General features: G+C 34.8%; 1 protein-coding gene across 7 annotated transcripts in view; it reads left to right on the top strand.

Moving 5' to 3' along the window:
* Positions 1–21,627, top strand: part of LOC101890250 (5'-AMP-activated protein kinase subunit gamma-1) — a 336,316-nt gene that overhangs the window by 289,216 nt on the left and 25,473 nt on the right. For 6 of the 7 annotated variants that reach the window (XM_059123246.1, XM_059123243.1, XM_059123245.1 and 3 more), the window contains one exon: positions 14,822–14,870. In XM_059123246.1, the coding sequence (XP_058979229.1) occupies positions 14,822–14,870 (49 nt within the window). Of the gene's footprint in view, positions 1–2,284; positions 3,518–14,821; positions 14,871–21,627 lie in introns of those variants that run through there. The other variant, XM_059123248.1, reaches the window with a different exon arrangement.

Here is a 21,627-nt window from a genome sequence, read left to right as displayed (position 1 = left end):
CCAAGATCTGGTGTGAAATTGGGATATATAGGTCCACTCCTTTTTGTACCTGCCCCACAAAGGGTCAACATTTTGAATATCCATGATGAAGCTCATATAACGCAAAATTAACATCCGATTTCATTCAGACTTGGCGCATCTCAATATTTCTATCAACGCGAGATCTGCTATAAAGATGGTAGAGATCGGACCATTCCTTCTGGTATCTCCCCCACAAAGTGTCAAAGTTTTGAATAACCAAAACGATCATAAAATCCGAAAGGTGCATCCAGATCTCTTCATATTTCTCACATCCCATTATTACAGCTAACACAAGATCTGCTGTGAAGATGGGATACATCGACGCACTCCTTCTGGTACCTCCCCCACAAAGGGTCAAAATTTGGAATATCCAAGAAGCTCATAAAACACGAAATCAACATCCGATTCCATTCAGACTTGGCACATCTCAATATTTCTATCCACACAAGATCTGTTATAAATAAGATAGAGATCGAACTATATCTTCTGCTACCTCCCCCACAAAGGGTCAAAATTTTGAATATCCATGAAGTTGATAAAACGCGAAATTACCATCCGATTCGATTCAGACTTGCCACATCTCAGTATTTTCATCAACACAAGATCTATTATAAAGCTGGTAGAGATCGAACCACTCCTTCTGGTACCTACCCCATATAGGATTCACGATTTAGAAAAAACAAAACGCTCAAAGAAAGCGAAATAAGCATCCGACTCTATTCTAATTTCACACATACAAACATTTTTGCTAACCAAGATCTGTTGTGAAGATGAGAGATGTCTGCCAACCAATTCTGGTATCTCACCAACAAATTTCAATTCATTTATCTCTCATAACTTGCGAATCAAGTCAGCGATTCTGTACAACTAGCTTTATCGAAATATTTCTCTCAAACAGAAATCTGAGATGAATACGGAATTTATGATTTCGCATAAAATTGAATATAAATTTTCGATTTTCCTGCAATTTTGCCCATACCAATATTTGTATCTGCATTGGATGAAGTATGAAAAAGGAATACTTCGGCTCACTATATATGGTACCTCACGCACATTTTAGCATTTTCTAAAAATTATCACATATCTCATATGAAGTGAAGGAAGTAGTCCCGATATGGTCCAAACCTCGCAATATTTATAACATATTAATTTAGGTCCAATACGAAATGGACAATATTTGCCCATTCCTTCAAAACCTACTCCATGGAGGGGCTAAAAATTTGAATAATCATAACAGAAGTCAATATATATATTTAACTAATCGAACATTGGCTGAGGGTATAGTATCTGCCGGCAAAACCGACTTATACTTTTTAACTAGTTTTTTTTTTACTTCGTTAAAGCTCATGTCTATTCAGACGAGCTTGCTCCTATTTGACGCATTGGGGGAAAACATTGTAGCATTTATTTATGAGATACCTTCCGAAATGTTGGAAAGAGAATGCCAAAATTAGACTAAATTTAATTGAGGTGGACTGGCGGTCAACATTTGCATGAAATTATTTTCAAACATTGAATTATGTATAGCATACCATTTATTCAAATAAAGAATTTTTATTCATTTTAGAAATTTTTTGGTTTTTTTTTTAATATTTTTTTTTAATATTTGACAATTTTGTTTTTATTATTTTTTTAATATTTGACAATTTTTTTATTATTATTTTTTTTTTTTGTTTTGACAATTTTTTTATAATTTTTTTTTTTAATTTTCTCCTTTTATAAAAGTTCTTCTAGGATTTTACAATTTTTTACACATTTAAATTTCGCATTATTTCCTTTTTAATAGTAATATTTAAGTCTCTTGAATTTTCTGATGCCATTCAACCATTTATTGCAAAGCCTATTATTTCACGTGAATACCCCTAATATTTTAGTACCCATAATGATTTTTTGAGAGAGAGAGAGAGAGTACTTACCTACCACATGTTTCATGATTATTATCAATTATTCTGCTACCTGATCACCATTAATCCCCTTGATGACGATGACGTTGTCTAACAACAGTAACATTTTGTGTTTTCTTTACTCTGGCCATGCACTCTCTATTTCTCTGTCTCTTTACTGCTCTGTACTTAATATTTGTAATTATCCCCGTCGTTGTTCTCTCTCTCACTCGCAATGAGGCAATGTGAGTGTGTGCTTCTTTTTTGTGGTGTAGTTGTTGTTGTTGTTGTTTGCTCTGGGTTTTTGCACCGTTTCTTGTTCGTTGTTGTTTTTGTTGTGCTGTGGGGTTTTTAGTAGGTATTTTGGCATTTATCTGGTCATACGAAACCAGTTTCGTTTTACTTCTACTACTGATCGGTTCGTTAAGAGAAAATAGAGGAGAAACGCCGTTCAGTGTTTTGCAAAGTTAATCGTGTGGTTTGTTGCACATGAAGAAAAAGAAAGAATAAAAGTAGTACCATCCAACAACAGTCACATTGTGTGTGTGGCAAGAATACGAAAAGAAAAAAACAAGAGAAAAATATTACAGTGGTCCACTTTAAAAATTACAAAAAAGAAGAAGAAGCATTGTAGTGTACACACACAAATATAAAAAGATATTTAAAGAAAAAAAAAAATAGAAATTGAATTCAAAAAAGAAAAATATAAGACAAGTGTATTGACCCACGAAAAAAAGCGGGTCATTTAACAAGTGAAATCCAATTGTTGTTTTGATTGATCTTCCAATCCCCCAACAATGTTCCGCCGCTATTCATTATTCGACAACTCCTCACCCCGCATGTCCGTCTTGCCCCCCACCCAACATGCGGTGCGTAAAAACTCACTCGGTGTTGTACCCGAAAATCGTGATCAAATCATGCCACCCTCCAAACAAATTGCCATGATTCTGCAACAGCGCAAGGCCCGTTCGTTGAGTAACTCTCCGGTATATCGTAAAAAGAAATACGATAATTTGCCCAAGTTAATTGATCACTACTATGAATATGATGAAAATGGACAGGTCCAAGCAAGTGAGTTGATGACCTCAAATGGTCCGCACGACAATGATGCTGACGCCGAACAACAACTACAACAACATCAAAATTTCAAACGCGACATATCGCCACTCGCCATGGTTTCTAATGGTGCTGATAATAATGATGCTGCTGCTGCTGATGATGATCGACCGGATGGTTTGCGTTTTTCACATCACGTAAGCCGACGTCGCGAAAAAACCACCACACGTCGGGCTGCCGCCAATAATCTGCATAGTTTTGGCAATAGTATTGGTGTTATGCCGCCGCAACATAAACGCCTGATTGTGCATGACAGCAACGATGTCACTGGCGGCATCGGTCATTCACCACATGCAATGGCACGCGAACGATCGCCCCATCCATCGTCGGCAAAACCACTGCAACCATTGGTCTACGATTCATCATCATCATCGGCCAAGTCGCCACAACGCCACTCCACATCCCCCGTCCACAGCTGTCTGCTGGTACGCCGTCGTAGTGAATTTTACGATCCCTCGTTTGCCGATTGTCCCCCATTGTTTAATAATGGCAAGAAGGTAGGTCGGTTGTTTGGTTTGGTTTAGCTTAGCTGGCTGCCTGTCAAGCTAGACGACTGTCACATTTGGGTGTGTATTTGTTTATTTTATGACGTATCATTCGATTTTGCATTAGAGCGCGCTCTCACTTACTCTCTATATTTGTGTTGTTTTTCTCTCTCTCCCGCGAATAGATAAAGCGAAGGCTTGGTTTGTGCTACAGGGTGTTCCCTGATAATGGGAGTACATATATGGGGTTTGTTTTCTTAAAACCTCAAACCAAAATTTCATTTCAAACATCCGCCACTTTTTTAAATTCAAACATCGTTTATTCCTCCGATTTTCGAGAGAATTTATCAATTTTTCACGATTCTTGGATAAAACTATAGGACAAATTCAGATTTTTTTTCCGAATTTCTGATTGAAGGTCCCAAAAATTTTCAGAATTTCGGATCAAACATCCGATTTTTTTTATGAAGAACCTATATTTCTTCGATTTTCGTATTGATCATCCCAATTTTTTTTCTCAGAATTTTTTTATCAAACGTCAATACCTTTCCGAATTTCTTATCAAACATCCTATATATATCTCCGATTTTCGAATGAATTAACTGAATTTTTCACGATTTTCGGATAAAATTTTACAACAAATTCAAATTTTCTCGAGATTAGAATTAAACATCCGAAAAATTTTCAGAATTTCAAATCAAACATCCGACACTTTTTCGAATTTCGTGCCAAACATCCTATATTTTTCCGATTTTCGAATGAGTTGATCAAATTTTTAACGATTTTCGAATAAAACTTTAGAACAAATTCAGATTTTTTCCAGAATTTCGGATTAAACATCCCAAAAAATTCCACAATTTTGGATCAAACATCCGATATCTTTCCGAATTTCCTGTCAAACATCCTGTGTTTCTCCGATTTTCGAATGAATTAATGGAATTTTTAAAGATTTCTGTATAAAACTAAAGAACAAATTCAGCTTTATTTCGTATTGAACATTCCAAAAATTGTCAGAATTTCGTACCAAACATCCAATACCTTTCCGAATTTCGTATTAAACATCCTATATTCCTCCGATTTTCGAATAAAATAATCGAATTTTTTACGATTTTCGGATAAAACTATAGGCCAAATTCAGATTTTTTCCAGAATTTCGGATTAAACATCCCAAACATGTCCACAATTTTGGATCGAACATCCGATATCTTTCCGAATTTCCTGTCAAACATCCTGTGTTTCTCCGATTTTCGAACGAATTAATGGAACTTTTCAAGATTTCTAGATAAATATAAAGAACGAATTCAGTTTTTTTTCCAAATTTCGGATTGAGCATCCCAAAAATTATCCGAGTTTCGTATCAAACATCCGACGCTTTTCCGAATTTTGTATTAAACATCCTATATTCCTCCGATTTTCGAACGGATTGAGCGATTTTTTTCACATTTTCGAATAAAACTTGAGAATAAATTCAGATTTGTTTCCGAATTTCGGATTGAACATCCCAAAAAAATTAAGAATTTCGGATTAAGCATCCTATACCTTTCCGAATTTCGTATCAAACATCCCACAGTTCTCCGATTTTCGAACGGATTAATCGATTTTTTCAAGATTTGCAGATAAAACTAAATAACAAATTTAGACGTTTTTCCGAATTTTGAATTGAACATCTCAAAAATATTCGGGATTCGGATCTTTTTTTTCGAATTTCAGATTGAGCATCCCAAATATTTTCAGAATTTCGCATCAAACATCCAATGCCTTTCCGAATTTCGTATCAAACATCCTATATTACTCCGATTTTCCTATACCTTTCCGAATTTCGTATCAAACATCCCACAGTTCTCCGATTTTCGAAAGCCTTAATCGATTTTTTCACATTTTCGGATAAGACTTTAGAACAAATTCAGATTTGTTTCCGAATTTTGGATTGAACATCCCAAAAAAATTAAGAATTTCGGATTAAGCATCCTATACCTTTCCGAATTTCGTATCAAACATCCCACAGTTCTCCGATTTTCGAACGGATTAATCGATTTTTTCAAGATTTGCAGATAAAACTAAATAACAAATTTAGACGTTTTTCCGAATTTTGAATTGAACATCTCAAAAATATTCGGGATTCGGATCTTTTTTTTCGAATTTCAGATTGAGCATCCCAAATATTTTCAGAATTTCGCATCAAACATCCAATGCCTTTCCGAATTTCGTATCAAACATCCTATATTACTCCGATTTTCCAACAAATTGATCGATTTTTTTCGATTTTCGAATAAAACTATAGAAAAATTCAGATTTTTTTTTTCGAATTTCGTGTTGGGCATACCAAAAATTTTCAGAACTTTGTAGTAAACATCAATTTGAATTACTTATCAAAAATCCTATATTTCTCGGATTTTCCAACGAATTTTCACGATTTTCGGATAAAACTATAGAACAGATTTAGATTTTTTATACCCAAATCCGTTTCAGGACATTTGGAGTCGATCTAGTGATGTCCATCCGTCCCTCAGCATGTCTGTCTGTGTGGCTGGTGCGCACGATAACTCTCGAAGGGAGTATCCGATTCGGTCCCAACTTGGTACATCGTAATATTGTTGTCAAACGTAGATCGAGTTCGGAGATGGGCAATATCGGTCCACTCCTTCTGGTACCTTCACCACAAAAGGTCGACATTTTCAAGGAAAATATTTTACTGCACAGAAAGTGGAAAGGATAATCCGATTTTGTTCCAACTTTGCAAATCCTAATATTTCCATCAGTGCTAGGTTGGGTGCGAAAATGGTCAATATCGGTCTACTCCATGGAGTTCCTCCCCCCAAAAAGGGTTAAAATTATAAATACTTATAACTCTTATAAAATGTGATGTAAGAGTCCGATTGTCTTCAAATAACACACATCAAAATATTTTTATTAACCCAAGGTCTGGTGTGAAAATCGGATATATCGCTCCACCCATTCTTGTACCTCCCTCACATTTTGAATATCCCAGAAGTTCATAAAACGCGAAATTCACACACGATTTCATTCGGACTTGGCACATCTCAATATTTCCATCAACACAAAGGGTCAACGTTTTGAATAACCATAACGAATATAAAATCCGAAAAAAGCTTCCGGTTCTCTTCATATTTCACACATCCCATTATTTCTACTAACACAAGATCTGCTGTGAATATGGGATATATCGGTCCACTCTTTCTGGTACCCCTCCCACAAAGGGTCAACATTTTGAATATCCATGAAGCTCATAAATTATGAAGTTAAAAATATGGTAGGGATCGGACCATTTCTTCTGGTACCTTCCCCACATAGGGTTCAAGAAAAACAAAACGCTCAGAAAAAAGCGAAATAAGCATCCACTTCTCTTTAAATTTCATCCAAACATTTTTGCTAACACAAGGTCTGTCGTAAAGGTGACATATATCTGTAAACCCCTTCTGGTACCTCACCTACAATAGGTCACAATTTTCAATACTTTTATCTGTCATAACTTGCGAAACAAGTCAGCGATTCTTTACAACTTGCTATATCAAAATATTTCTCTCAACCGGAAACATGAGATGAATATAGAAATTATGATTTCGTATAAAATTGGATATAAATGTTCGATTCGATCTTGTAATTTCGTTCATACCAATATTTTTATCTGTATGAATCTGGTACCCCACGCACATTTTAACATTTTTTAAAAATTATCACATATCTCATATAAAGTGGAGGAAGTAGTCAATATATAGTACAAACCTGGCAGATCGCAAATTTTTTTTATCATATTTATTTAGATCCGATACAAAATGGACAATATTGGCCCATTCCTTCAAAACCCACACCATAGAGGGTCAACAATTTGAATAATCATTACAGAAGTCAAAATCATCGAATATTGGCTGAGGGTATACATCTGTCGGCAAAACCGACTGAGACTTTTTAACTTGTTATATTCCACGATTCTAGGATTGAAAGTCTTTATTTTACGACAATTTGGAATAGCAGTTCTATCCACAATAAAAATTCATAAAAAGCAAAATTTTTGGTATGGCGCCCAACGTGTGGAATAAAAAAAAGTAAAAAATCAATAATTTGAGACTAAAGAGTTGTCAGTCCTTCAAAAAAAAAAAAAAAAAGTAAATAAATAAATAAATAAATAAAATAAAATAAATAAAAAAATTGAACTGTAGCTAGGATTGAAAGCCCTTATTTCACGATTATTGGACTGCTAGTCCATAAAAAATATCCATGAAAAGCTAATTTTTATGTCTGGCGCCCAACGTGTGGAAAATATAAATAAATGAAAATATAAACATCAATAATTTGAGATTAGGAAGGTTTCAGTGCTTCAAAAAAAATCAATTCTAAGATAGATTTTTAGGTCTTTTTATAACCCACTATTCTAGGATTGAAAGTCCTTATTTCACGATTTTTGGCTAATACATAAAAATCTGAATTTTAAGTCTGGCGCCCAACGTGGGGATCATTAAAATCTCCGTTTTAATGACTACGAACCCACAAAAAGGCTATACATACAGTGTTGTATGCCCAGAAAATTAAAAAAAAGTATTTAAACTTCGGTAGATCTTTCGACAAAAATCTTCTCTCTTTGTTTGCTCTCATAATTTTATTATTGTGTGTTAGTAAATATTGAATTTAATGTGCGCTGGCTGAGAGTACGTGTAAGGGACAAGGACTTTCAACTATTTTTTTTTTAAATGAAAGACCTAAAGGGGCCTGCAAGTTTTTCTCCTGGCTGAGAAATACCAATAGAAGTTTGATTTAAGTGTTTCTATGCATCCTATTTTTATACCTTCCACCTTGGAAAGGAGGGTATATTAACTTTGTCATTCCGTTTGTAACATCCTTAAATATTCGTCGTAGATCCCATAAAATATATATATATATATTCATAATCAGCATAAAATTCTAAGTCGATTTAACGATGTCCGTCTGTCTCTCTGTCTGTTCAAATCACGATACAGCCCACATTATTTGACGTAGAGCGCCAAAATTTAGCAGAGCAATTTGTATTGCGTCTAGGATGGTTGGTATTGAAAATGAGATATATCGGTCCACGTTCTGGTACAGTCCCCATATAACGGTACCTCCCGATATTCAGTATTTTGATGATTTATGCCACATTTTTTCACGGATTTGTCTGAAAACTAGTATTTGTAGGTCATAACGGGTCCCTGTACGTGTGGCAAAACATTACATGTATGGGTTCACGTTTTGGTATAGCGCCCATATAAAGTTACCTCCCGAAATTCGATATTTTAATTTTTTTGCCACATTTTTTTTCACGGATTTGTCTATAAATTGGTATTTGTTAGTCATAATGGGTTCCAGCTCCGGTGGCGAAACATTGCATGTATGGGTCCATGATTTGGTATAGCCTCCATATAACGGTACCTCCCGATATTCGGTATTTTGTTGGTTTGTTGTCTCATTTCTTCTAATGTTTACTTTACCCTAAGGTGGAGGGTATTAAAAGTTTGGCCCGGCCGAACTTAATGTTTTCTTTCACTTGTTTATTTTTGTTTTCATTTTAGTTTATTTTAAATACTTTTAAATTCCCATAATTGCTTTTTGATTATTCCCTTCCTCAGAATTTATAAAAAAATTTGGGGATTTTTTAAACCACTTCCTCCGAACGGAAATGGAAAATTCTAAAACTCCAACACTACTTTTCAAGCAAAAAAAAAATCTTCTAAATTAATTATTCGCATTACATGAACTCTAACTAAAGTTAACTCTCGAATACTCATTGCGATCCATTAAATTGTTCTATATTTTCACAATAAAAACAAAATATTTCATGGCAAATTATTTACTAACCCAACTCTAACATCTATTACCCCCACTTCTCTTATCTCCCTTACCATTAAAAAAAAAACATTGCCAATAATTATCCGATACAGGCACCAACTCATGGGGAAGGTACTAATTATTAAGTGACACATTTTCCAGATCACATGTGTAAATATACAAATAAATGACTTGAATATATATAAATATGTGACATATATATATTTAAACAATAACGGTTTTTGTCACCACATTTAATTGTTTGGCATGACTGCAAACAAAAAAATCATTTTTTGTTAATTTTTTTTACAATATCGATTCAAAACGATATATTGTAAATAAAAATGTCGAATATTTACAAAAGATAATTGAAAGAGAGCACCAAAAAAAAAAAAAAAATATGGCAACTATAATTTGTTTACAATTGGAAATAACAAATAGTAACAGAAAAAAGTAAAAAAAAATAAATAAACCAGTAAAGAAAGTCGTAAAGTCGGTCGGGGCGGACTTTATGACACCCTACACCACTTTGCTAATTTAGTAGAGATCCACATAACAATTAAAAGTTTTTATGGGAGAATTCAATCATACAAGCTGTGATTATAATCATAATTTAAAGTTCAAAGGACTAAATATGCCGAAGCATTTGTATCTTTTAAATTCGGACTTGTATTGCCCATTTGATATATATGGGAGCTATATCCAAATCGGAACCGATCTTGATAAAATTTGGCAAAGATATTTCTGAGCTTTATTTCACATATATTTCCCTGAATATCGTTGTTACGGAGTTCATATTACGGCTGTGGGTAACAAATATAACAAATCGGATGAACCATATATATGGGAGCTGTAGCTATATCTGTACCGATCTTCATACGAAATTTAACATACTAGCTTCTAGACTCAATTCAATTGTAAGTGCCAAATTTCATACCATTTGGGCAAATATTAGACGTTTGGTGCACCTGTAAAAGGTAAATCGGACGAAGTTTTATGTGGGAGATATATCCAAATCCGAACCGATCTCGATAAAATTTAGCAAAGGTATTTCTGAGCTGTATCTGATATATTTCTCCAAATATTGTTGTTGCAGAGTGCATATTACGGCTGCGGAGGTCTAAAATAACAAATCGGATGAAAAATATATATTGGAGCTATAGCTATGTCTGAAGCGATTTCGATCAAATTTGGCATACTAACTTCTAGACTAAATTCGGTCGTGAGTGCCAAATTTCATTCCATTTGGGTAAATATTAGCCGTTTGGTGCACCTGTAAAAGGTAAATCGGACGAAGTTTTATGTGGGAGATATATCCAAATCCGAACCGATCTCGATAAAATTTAGCAAAGGTATTTCTGAGCTGTATCTGATATATTTCTCCAAATATTGTTGTTGCAGAGTGCATATTACGGCTGCGGAGGTCTAAAATAACAAATCGGATAAACAATATATATGGGAGCTGTAGATATATCTGTACCGATCTTCACCAAATTTAACATACTAGCTTCTAAACTCAATTCAATCGTATGTGCCAAATTTCATACCATTTGGGCAAATATTAGTTTGGTGCACCTATAAAAGGTAAATCGGACGAAGTTATATATGGGAGATATATCCAAATCCGAACCGATCTCGATAAAATTTAGCAAAGGTATTTCTGAGCTGTATTTGATATGTTTCCCCAAGTATTGTTATAACAGAGTGCATATTACGGCTGCGGAGGTCTAAAATAACAAATCGGATGAAAAATATATATTGGAGCTATAGCTATATCTGAAGCGATTTCGATCAAATTTGGCATACTTATTTTCAGGCCTAATTTGATTGTATGTGCAAAATTCCATACTATTCGGGCTGATATTACACGTTTGGTGCACAATAAAAGGCAAATCGGACGAAGATTTATATGGGGGCTATTTCTAAATTTTGACCGATTATCTCCAATTTCAATAGGGTTCGTCCTTGGGCCAAACAAATGATTTGTGCAAAATTTCATCTGGATCGGGTAATAAATGTGAACTGTACTTTGTTTACAAAAATACATGGACAGACGGACATGCATAAATCGACTCAGAATGTGATTCTATGCAGATCATCAAGGAAGGAAATATGAAATTTGCCTGTTACAAACAAATGCACAAAGGCATAATACCCTGACCACCTTGTGGTGTAGGGTATAATAAATAACATACCTATTGACAAGGTAAATAAACTTTAAACAAAGTACAATTGTGAAGAGCAACAAAGCTCTGACCATTCTGATAAAAACCAACTACAAATATAACCGCCATATCTCTGGCGTTGTTGATCGGCCACGCTGGTGGTATGTTATCTTTTGCAACCACAATCAACTCATTTATTTATTGTATACTCCAAAATGTCGAAAAAAAAAACAATATTGAGTGGAAGCAGCTTTTCAATACCAAAATATTGGAATTTCAGTTAAAATCATTGAATTTGATAGAGTTTTGAAAACCACTAATTCTTGGCAGATTTAAGCAGCCTTCAAGATAGAAAAGCTCCCTGCACCGTCAGGAGGCAATTATAGCACAAATTCCTTCATTGTGGATGGCATTGTGGCGGCATTAGATAAAGTACGACTATTGCTCTAGGAGTTGGACCTTTTAAACATTTCACTGTAACCTTGATTCTGGATATGATGATTCAGATACTTTTGATTAGGGTTGAGGATGTGCTAAGAAACCCTAGCAATTAAATATTTTAATTTTTATACCCTCAGTCATATGGCTAGAGAGGGTATATATCATTTGATACGACCAAAACGTGCCTCGTCGAAATAACGGTTTTAGATCCTAAGTCTCTTTGGGCTAAATCCGTTGCAGGACATTTGGAGTCGATCTAACGATGTCTGTCCGTCCGCCCGTCTGTTGTTGTTGTTGTAACAGCTCATACATCTGTGTTCGTTCGGTTTCCATTTTCTGACTCAATTCAATCAGGTTCTGCCTCTATGTCCAGTCTCAAAAAGGATGCAACCTGTATGGGTTGTGTCCATAACGAGACTGGAGTTAGGTGAGTAGGCTTGGCTGGGCAGCGAAATAGGTGCAGCGTGTCATGTGGGCCTGTGCCACATGCTGGGCAGATGTTCTGCACGTCGTCGTTAATCCGGGCCCAGTAGGAATTTAGGCGGCTGCACCATCGGGATCGTAATTGAGCCAAAACTACTCGGGTTTGTCGGGGCAGCTCTCGTTCTTCAGCTGCGACGGGAGTGGGATGGTCTCCTAGCACAGTATTCACTCTATATTCTTCAATGGCTTCTGAGACCGCATTAGAGTGAATACTATTCAGTCCCGCTTGATAGGCCTGTTGATCTAGAGGCTCTCTCTTATACCTCTGTACCTCTCTCTCTAGATCATGAAGGTCTGGGCGGAGGTTGCCTATCCACAAGATGGTGATTTAGATGGCTTTACAAAGCCGCCCGTCTGTCTGGCTGGTGCGCACGATAACTCTCGTAGGAAGTATACGATTAGGTCCAACCTTAGTACATTGTAATATTATTATCAAACTTAAATCGAATTCGAAGATGGACAATATCAGTTCACTCCTTACACCCTCCCTTCTTAGGGTGGGTGCTCCACCACTGTTCGATTATTTAAATATATTTTGGTTTTTGATTTTTCAAATTGTTGACCCTCTATGGATTAGGTTCCGAAGGAATGGCCCAATATTGTCCAGTTTTGTATAGGACCTAAATAAATATAATATAAACATTGCGACGTGCCAGGTTTGGACTATATCGACTACTTCCTTTACTTTTTATGAGATATGTGATAATTTTTAGAAAATTTTAAAATGTGGGTGAGGTACCTCATATAGTCGGCCGAAGTATTCCATTTTCATACTTCATCTAATACAAATAAAAATATTGGTATGGGAAAAATTACAAGAAAATCAAACATTTTCATTCAATTTTATGCGAAATCATAAATTCAGTATTCATCTTAGGTTTGTGGCTGAGAGAAATATTTAGATGTAGCATATTGTAAAGAATCGCTGACGCGTTTCGCAACCTATGAAAGATAAAAATATTGAAAATTGTGATAATTTGTGGGTGTGGTACAAGAAGAGGTTCGCAGATATATTCCATCTTCACAACAGAAATGTTCCGATCTCTACTATATTTATAACAGATTTTGTGTTGAGAGAAATATTGAGATGTGCCAAGTCTGAATGGAATCGGATATTGATTTCGTGTTTTATGAGCTTCATGGTATTCAAAATATTGACCCTTTGTGAGGGAGGTGCCAGAAGGAGTGTACCGATATATTTCATCTTCACAGCAGATCTTGTGTTAGGTGAAATAATGGGATGTGTGAAATATGAAGAGAACCTAATGCTTATTTCCGATTTTTTGATCGTTTTTGGTTATTCAAAATTTTGACGTGTTGTGGGGGAGGTATCAGAAAGAATGGTCCGATTCCTTCCATCTTTATAACAGATCTTGTGTTGATGGAAGTATTGAGATGTACCAAGTCTGAATAGAATCGGATTTTAAATTCGCGTTTTATGAAATTCATGGGTATTCGAAATTTTGACCCTTTGTGGGGGAGGTACCAGAGGAAATGGATCGATATATCCCATCTTCACACCAGATGTTGTGTTAGTAGAAATAATGGGATGTGTGGAATGTGAGGAGAATTGAATGCTTATTTCGAATTTTATGCTCGTTTTAGTTATTCTACTTGCTGGAGTGGACCAACATTGTCAATTTTCGCACCTGACCTAGCACTGATGCAAATATTTGGACTTGCAAATTTGGAGTAATATCGGGTTATCCTTTCCCTGTCTGAGCAGCAAAGTATTTCTTTTTTTGACAGACCGACGGACGGACGGCCATTGCCAGACCGACTCCAAATGTCCTGAAATAAATAAATTGGTCCAAAGAATCCTAGGTTCTAAACCCGTTATTTCGATGAGGCAAATTTTGGCCTTATCGAATGATATATACTCTTTCTAACTATGGGTATAAAAAGAGCTAGAATTCAATCTTAGATCCATTTATTTTTTTTTTTGAAGTACTAACTGCTCTTGAATCTCAAATTATTGATGTTTATAAATATTTCTGGGATTTCCAATTCGTTGGAGCATTGTAGAACGACCAGGATTATTATTCCTAAAACTTCCATGTATAGATGGGGACCAACGAGTGAGTAGAAGCAAGCCAGTTTAGAATTGAAGTGTGACTTTAAACGTCGTCAAGTAAAGCAGTTTACTAAGTGAAATAAAGACCTGTGCGCTAAATAGACTGTAAGACTGCAAATAATAAAGACATATGACTCGTTATCTAAACGAACCCTATTTTTTTTTTTTTTTTTTTGTGTAAAACTCACCGGGCAATAAATGAGTTGAGCCCGAATTACAAACCAATATTTTGAAAATATTTTCCCATTACTTTTTTTCAAATAAGTAATTGATTTTTTTAAGTTTACTTCTTTGGAAAAAAAAAAAATAAATAAATAAAAAATTAAACTAATTTTTTTCTGTCTTATTTTTCAGTTGCCTGTTGCTGATCCGTTCCTAGAGAAAGTCAAACTTTCAGATTATGGTAAGTTAAATTTAATTTTTGTCAAAATATAAAACTAAATGCCAAAAATATAAAAATAAAAAAATATATATACAAAAGTAAAACAAGTTAAAAAACATTAAGTTCGGCTGGGTCGAACTTTGCATTCCCTCCACCATTTGGAACGAATTTGGAAATAAAATCCTTAAAAAATTCTGTTAAAATTTTAAAAATACCGAATATTGCCGTTATAATTTGGAACCTGAAATAAACGGTGAATAATGTAGCTAAAATCATCAAAATATCGTATAAAGGGAGGTAGCGTTATATCGGAGCTGTGCGAAGACCTGAGCCAGCATAGACAATTTTCTGCCAATTTTTTTTGTCATAGGCTGTAGTATCCATTACGAACATCAAATACCAATTTTTAAACAATTCTGTTTAATAATGTCGCTAAAATCATCAAAGTGCGGAATATAGGGAGGTACCGTTATATGGGGGCTATACGAAGACGTGGACCTGCACAGACAGTTTTCTGTCTTAGGCTGTAGTATCCATTTCGAACTTCAAGTACCAAATTTGAAACAATTCCTGTGAATAATGTCGTTAAAATCAGCAAAATACCGAATATCGGGAGGTACTGTTATATGGGGGCTATACGAAGACGTGGACCTGCACAGACAGTTTTCTGTCTTAGGCTGTAGTATCCATTTCGAACTTCAAAAACCAAATTGGAAACAATTCCGGTGAATAATGAAAAATCATCAAAATACCGAATATCGGGAGGTACCGTTATATGGGGGCTATATGAAAACGTGGACCTACATGGCCCATTTATAAACTTAACCTGCCTACTAGCAAAATATATATGTATGCAAAATTTTAGCCTTCTATCTCAATTCATTCGAAAGATAGCGTGATTACAACAGACAGACGGACAGACAGACGGACGGACAGACGGACAGACAGACGTACATCGCTAAATCGACTTAGAATTTTACGCTGATCAAGAATATAGATACTTTGTTGGGTCTGACATGAGTATTTCGAGGATTTACAAACCGAATGACAAAGTTAATATACCCTCCATAGTATGGTGGAGGGTATAAAAAGTACTTAGTACCCTTTTCTTTAAAAAAAGATTAGTGGGTCATCCTTCCCTTAGGGAAAAATGACCCATTCTTGAAGAAAGCATATCTAAAACAATGATGCTCACAATATCGAGACTCTCACGCTCTTTCTAATCAACGGCAAATAAAATCGAGAGAGAGAGAAAGAGAAAGAGAGAGAATAAGTTTGGTTTATTTATACTTTTCCATTCGAGACTGCTTTAGCTGCTATAGAAGTATTTTTGGTAAGAAAAGGGTCTTTGGAGCATTCTCATTTAGAGAAAGCGTCCCTAGACGCATCTCTCACTTAAAGAAATATATAAAATTCTTGGCCCACTTGAGATTTGAACCAGCGTTCATAGGAAAAATGTATAGTAGATGCACTCGAAAACTTAAGGTATGTGGCCTGGAAACGCAGGTTCAAATCCCGGTCGGACTGATGAGTTTCCTAATTCTTATTTTTATTTTTAAGATATCTAAGAGTCCAGTGTTGCGTGTTAGAAATTGTAAATTGTCCGTGTGTTAGATTTTCGTCTTTATTTTCATTAATTTTCTAGAATGAAATTTAATATTGTTGAGAAAAATTATTTATGTCTGCCTCTCCGTATCCATAATCTTCAATTTCTTTGAAGGTGATGAATGACGAAAAAATTTTCCTTTTGTCTTCTTTGACGGTCTGAGTCAAATATTCTTTGTGCCAACAAAAAAATATTTTTTTTTTTTGAAATTTTTGAAATGATTTATTTATTATAGGATTTCTTTTTTTCTTGGCAAATGATCAATTTGATGTGTTAAATATATGTATATTCTTTTAAATATTGAAATAACACTTAATAAATTCCCTCGTTAAAATGCAAAAAATTTTCCCGGTCAGAGCTCTTTTATCATCTCACCTCCAACTCTCTACTTTATGGATGGGGCTGAGACACACGACCGAACGTCAGTCGGTTTGCAATTGTTTTGATATTTTCAATGGCAGAAAAAAATCTCAACATATTTTTTTTTGTAGGAAATTTGGGAAAAGTGTGAAAAAAGCAATAATAACAATAATGTATATATGTTTATTAACCCATTGGGGAACTATGTTCCAATTTGGTAAAAAATGCATTTTAAATTCAAAAAGCAAATTTTTTGAAAAATCGATGTGTTTGCTGAGTTTCAGAACGTGTCAGAATCTTTTAACTTTGGAAGTTTTTTCCGATATTATAAAGATAAACATAATCCAGTTTAGAAATTCTCTTTAAATTTTTGAGGAAATCAATGCTCAACATTTTTGAGAATTTTGGGAAAAAGTATTAGAATTATATGACTACAGAGGGTATATATCATTTGATACAGCCAAAACGTGCCTCATCGAAATAAAGGTTATAGACCCCAGGTCTCTTTGGACCAAATCCGTTTCAGGATATTTAGAGTCGATCTAGCGATGTCCGTCCATCTGTCTGTCTGTCTGGCTAACTCTTGAAGGGAGTATCCGATTTGATCCAAACTTGGTGCATCGTAATATTATTATAAAACATCAATAGAGTTCGGAGATGGGAAATATCGGCCCACTCCTTGTGGTACCTCCCCCACAAAAGGTCAAATTTTTCCCAAAATATATTTTACTGCACAGAAAGAGAAAGGATAATGAGATGTTGCTCCAACTTTGCAAATCCTAACAATTCCATCAGTGCTTGGTTAGGTGCAAAAATTGACAATATCAGGCCACTCTATCAAGTACCTCCCTCACAAAGGGTTAAAATGTTGCATAATTATAAAGTTTTGAATAACCAAAACGATTATAAAATCCGAAATAAACTTCCGGATCTCTTCTTATTTCACACATCCCATTATTTCTACTAAAACCAGATATGCTGTGAAGATGGGATATATCGATCCACCGCTTCTGGTACCTGTCCCACAAAGGTTCAATATTTTTTTTAATATTTATGAAGCTCATAAACCGCGAAATTAAAATCCGATTCCATTCAGACATGGTAAATCTCAATATTTCCTTCAATACAAGATCTGATAGAAATGATAGAGATCGGAAAAGTCCTTCTGGTACCTCCCCCACAAAGGGTCAAAGTTTTGAATACCCAAAACAATTATAAAATCTGAAACAAGCATCCGGTTCTCTTTGTATTTCAAACATATCATTTTTTCTACTAAAACCAGATATGCGGTGAAGATGGGATATATCGATCCGCCGCTTCTGGTACCTGTCCCACAAAGGTTCAATATTTTTTTAATATTTATGAAGCTCATAAACCGCGAAATTAAAATCCGATTCCATTTAGACTTAAAACATCTCAATATTTTCATAAGCGCAAGATCTGTTATAAAGATGGTACAAATCGGACCTTTTCTTCTGCTACCTCCCCCACAAAGGGTCAAAGTTTTGAATAATAAAAACGATCATAAAATCCGAAATAAGCATCCGATTCTCTTCAAATTTCACACATCTCAATATTTTTAATAACCCAAGGCCTCTTGTGAATATGGAATATATCGGTCCACTCCTACTGGTACAATATTTTTTAATAAACCAAGGTTTGGTGTGAAATTGGGATACATCGGTCCACTCCTTCTTCTACCTCCCCCAAAATGGGTCAAAATTTTGAATATTAGCGAAGCTCATGAAACACAAAATTAACATCCGATTCCATTCAGACTTGGTAAATCTCAATATTTCCATCAACACAAGATCTGTTATAAACATGGTAGAGATCGAACCATTTCTTCTGGTACCTCCCATACATAGAGTTCAAGATTTTGTGGAATTTATAATTTCACATAAATTTAGATATAAATGTTCGACTCGATCTTGTAATTTTGCCCATACCAATATTTTTATCTGTATTAGATGAGGTGTGAAAATGGAAGAGTTCTGTCGACTATATGTGGTACCTCACGCACATTTTAATATTTTCTAAAAATTTTCACATATAAAGTGAAGGAAGTAGTCGATATAGTCCCAAACCAGGCACATCGCAATATTTATATCATATTTATTTAGGACCGATAATGGAAATGGAAAATGTTGGCCTATTCTTTCGGAACCTGCGCCATAGAGGGGTCAAAAATTTAAATAATCATAACAGAAGTCAAAATATATTTAAATAATCGAACATTGGCTGAAGGTATACATCTGTCGGCAAAACCGACTGATACTTTTTAACACGTTTTTTTTTTTAATTTAATTGTTTTACTTATATTCGGCACATAAACGTCGGGTCTACTACATAGGATTATTATTACTTAAGGTATATTGATTGCATGTTCTCCCATATATTTGCAACTAGGCACTAATGGGTTAATTCTTCGAATTTTCTGTATATGCCAACTTTCAAGACGACATAAAGACATTTTAATTTTCCCCATTTTCATAAACGATATGTTGTTCGTTTTTCTTTATCATCTTTTTTTTTGTGTTCTTTATAATTTTGTGGGTGGATTTTTATTCGTCTTTTTTTATACCCTCCGCCATACTATGGAGGGTATATTAACTTTGTCATTCCGTTTGTAACTCCTCGAAATACTCATGTCAACCCAACAAAGTATATATATTCTTGATCAGCGTAAAATTCTAAGACGATTTAGCGATGTCCGTCTGTCTGTCCATCTGTCTGTCTGTCTGTCTGTCCGTCTGTCTGTCTGTTGTAATCACGCTATCTTTCGAATGAATTGAGATAGGTGGCTAAAATTTTGCACACATGTTTATTTTTCCAGTAGGCAGGTTAAGTTCGTAAATGGGACATGTAGGTCCACGTTTTCATATAGCCCCCATATAACGGTACCTCCCGATATTCGGTATTTCGATGATTTTAGCTACATTATTCACCGGAATTGTTTCAAATTTGGCTTTTGAAGTTCGAAATGGATACTACAGCCTAAGACAGAAAATTGTCTGTGCAAGTCCATGTCTTCGTATAGCCCCCATATAACGGTACCTCCCGGTGTTCGGTATTTTGATGATTTTAGCGACATTGTTTACCGGAATCGTTTCAAATTTGGTATTTGATGTTCGTAACGGATATTACATCCTAAGTCAAAAAATGAGCCATGTAAGTCCACGTCTTCATATAGCCCCCATATAACAATACCCCCGATATTCGGTATTTTGATGATTTTAGCGACATTATTTAACGGAATCGTTCCAAATTTGGTATTTGAAGTTCGTAATAGATACTGCAGCATAAAACAGAAAATGGGCCATGTAGGTCCACGTCTTCGTATAGCCCCCATATACCGTACCCCCCGTTATTCGGTATTTTGATGATTTTAGCGACATTATTTACCGGGATTGTTTCAAATTTCGCATGTGAAGTTCGTATTGGATACTTCAGCCCATGCCAGAAAATTGTCTGTGCAGGTCCACGTCGGTACCCCACATATTCGGTATTTTGATGATTTTAGCTACATTATAAACAGATTTTTCTTCAAGTTTCGCATTTAAATATTGTAATAACTTATGACAAAAGTTGCCTATGCAGGTCCACGTCGTCGTATAAGCATTCGGTATTTTTAAAATTTTAGCAGAATTTTTAACGGATTTTATTTTATTTTTTTTTTTGGAAATTGCCAAATTTGTACCAAATGGTGGAGGGTATTAAAAGTTCGGCCCGGCCGAACTTACTGCTTTTTTACTTGTTTTTAATTTAATTGGTTTATTTATATATGGCACATAAACTTCGGGTCTATATGTTTGCAACTAGACGCTAATGGGTTAATTCTTCGAATTTTCTGTATATGCCAACTTTCAAGACGACATAAAGACATTTTAATTTTCCTCATTTTCATAAACGATATGTTGTTCGTTTTTCTTTATCATCTTTTTTTTGTGTTCTTTATAATTTTGTGGGTGGATTTTTATTCGTCTTCTTTATATTTTGATTTTCAAATGTTTTTTTTTGTGAACAAGTGGTTGTTGATTTTTCAAAAATATCCAAATTAATGGCTAATAAATTTAAAATGAAAATCATGTAATTTGGTTTTTTAATTGCTATTGTCATAGAGATGTGTGAAATATTTTTATTGCCCCCACACAGAATCATAATGTGGCAATTATGCTCTAAAAGTGTACGTCATGGATAATATCATTGGAGAAAATATCATAATATTTGGGTTAATGGTTAATGTTTTTGAGTTTATAGGGAAGAGATCTTAAAAGCACTAGTTCATAAACAAAGGGTATATTTAAGCAAGTTTTCATGGGGTAAGGTATCTGGAAATGAGATTTCACAGAGGCAGGGTGCTTAGAAACCCGTTTTTTTAAAGGTGGATCCTCAGATGTTCTGTCCCTTGGGGAGAAATATCATTTCTTGAAAAAGAAGTAATCTTGAAGTATTTTTTTCTTAACGAAACTTTTTGAGAGTGATGATCCTTAGAAGCATTTTCTATATTCCTATTTCCTACAAAGAAAATAATAAATATTAATAAATAAATAGTTTTTTTTAATAAATATTTTTTTGGGATTGGTCCTTAAAAGCATCTTAGTCCTTAGAAACATCCTTTCTTGCTCCTTTGAAATATGTTTTCTTTGGAAAAGGACTTTAGATGAATGGTCCTTAGAAGCATCCCGCTTTCTTACGCTTTCTCATAGAAACATTTCTACGAGGAAATATACTCAGAAGCACATCGTTTTTGAAGAAATAATTTCTTAGTGTACTTTCTCTTGGAGGAATGGACCTAAGAAACACCCTTTC

This window comes from Musca domestica, unplaced genomic scaffold (genome assembly GCF_030504385.1).
Source record: "Musca domestica strain aabys unplaced genomic scaffold, Musca_domestica.polishedcontigs.V.1.1 24, whole genome shotgun sequence".
Taxonomy (NCBI): Eukaryota; Metazoa; Arthropoda; class Insecta; order Diptera; family Muscidae; genus Musca; species Musca domestica.
This window is presented reverse-complemented; position numbering and strand designations above follow the sequence as displayed.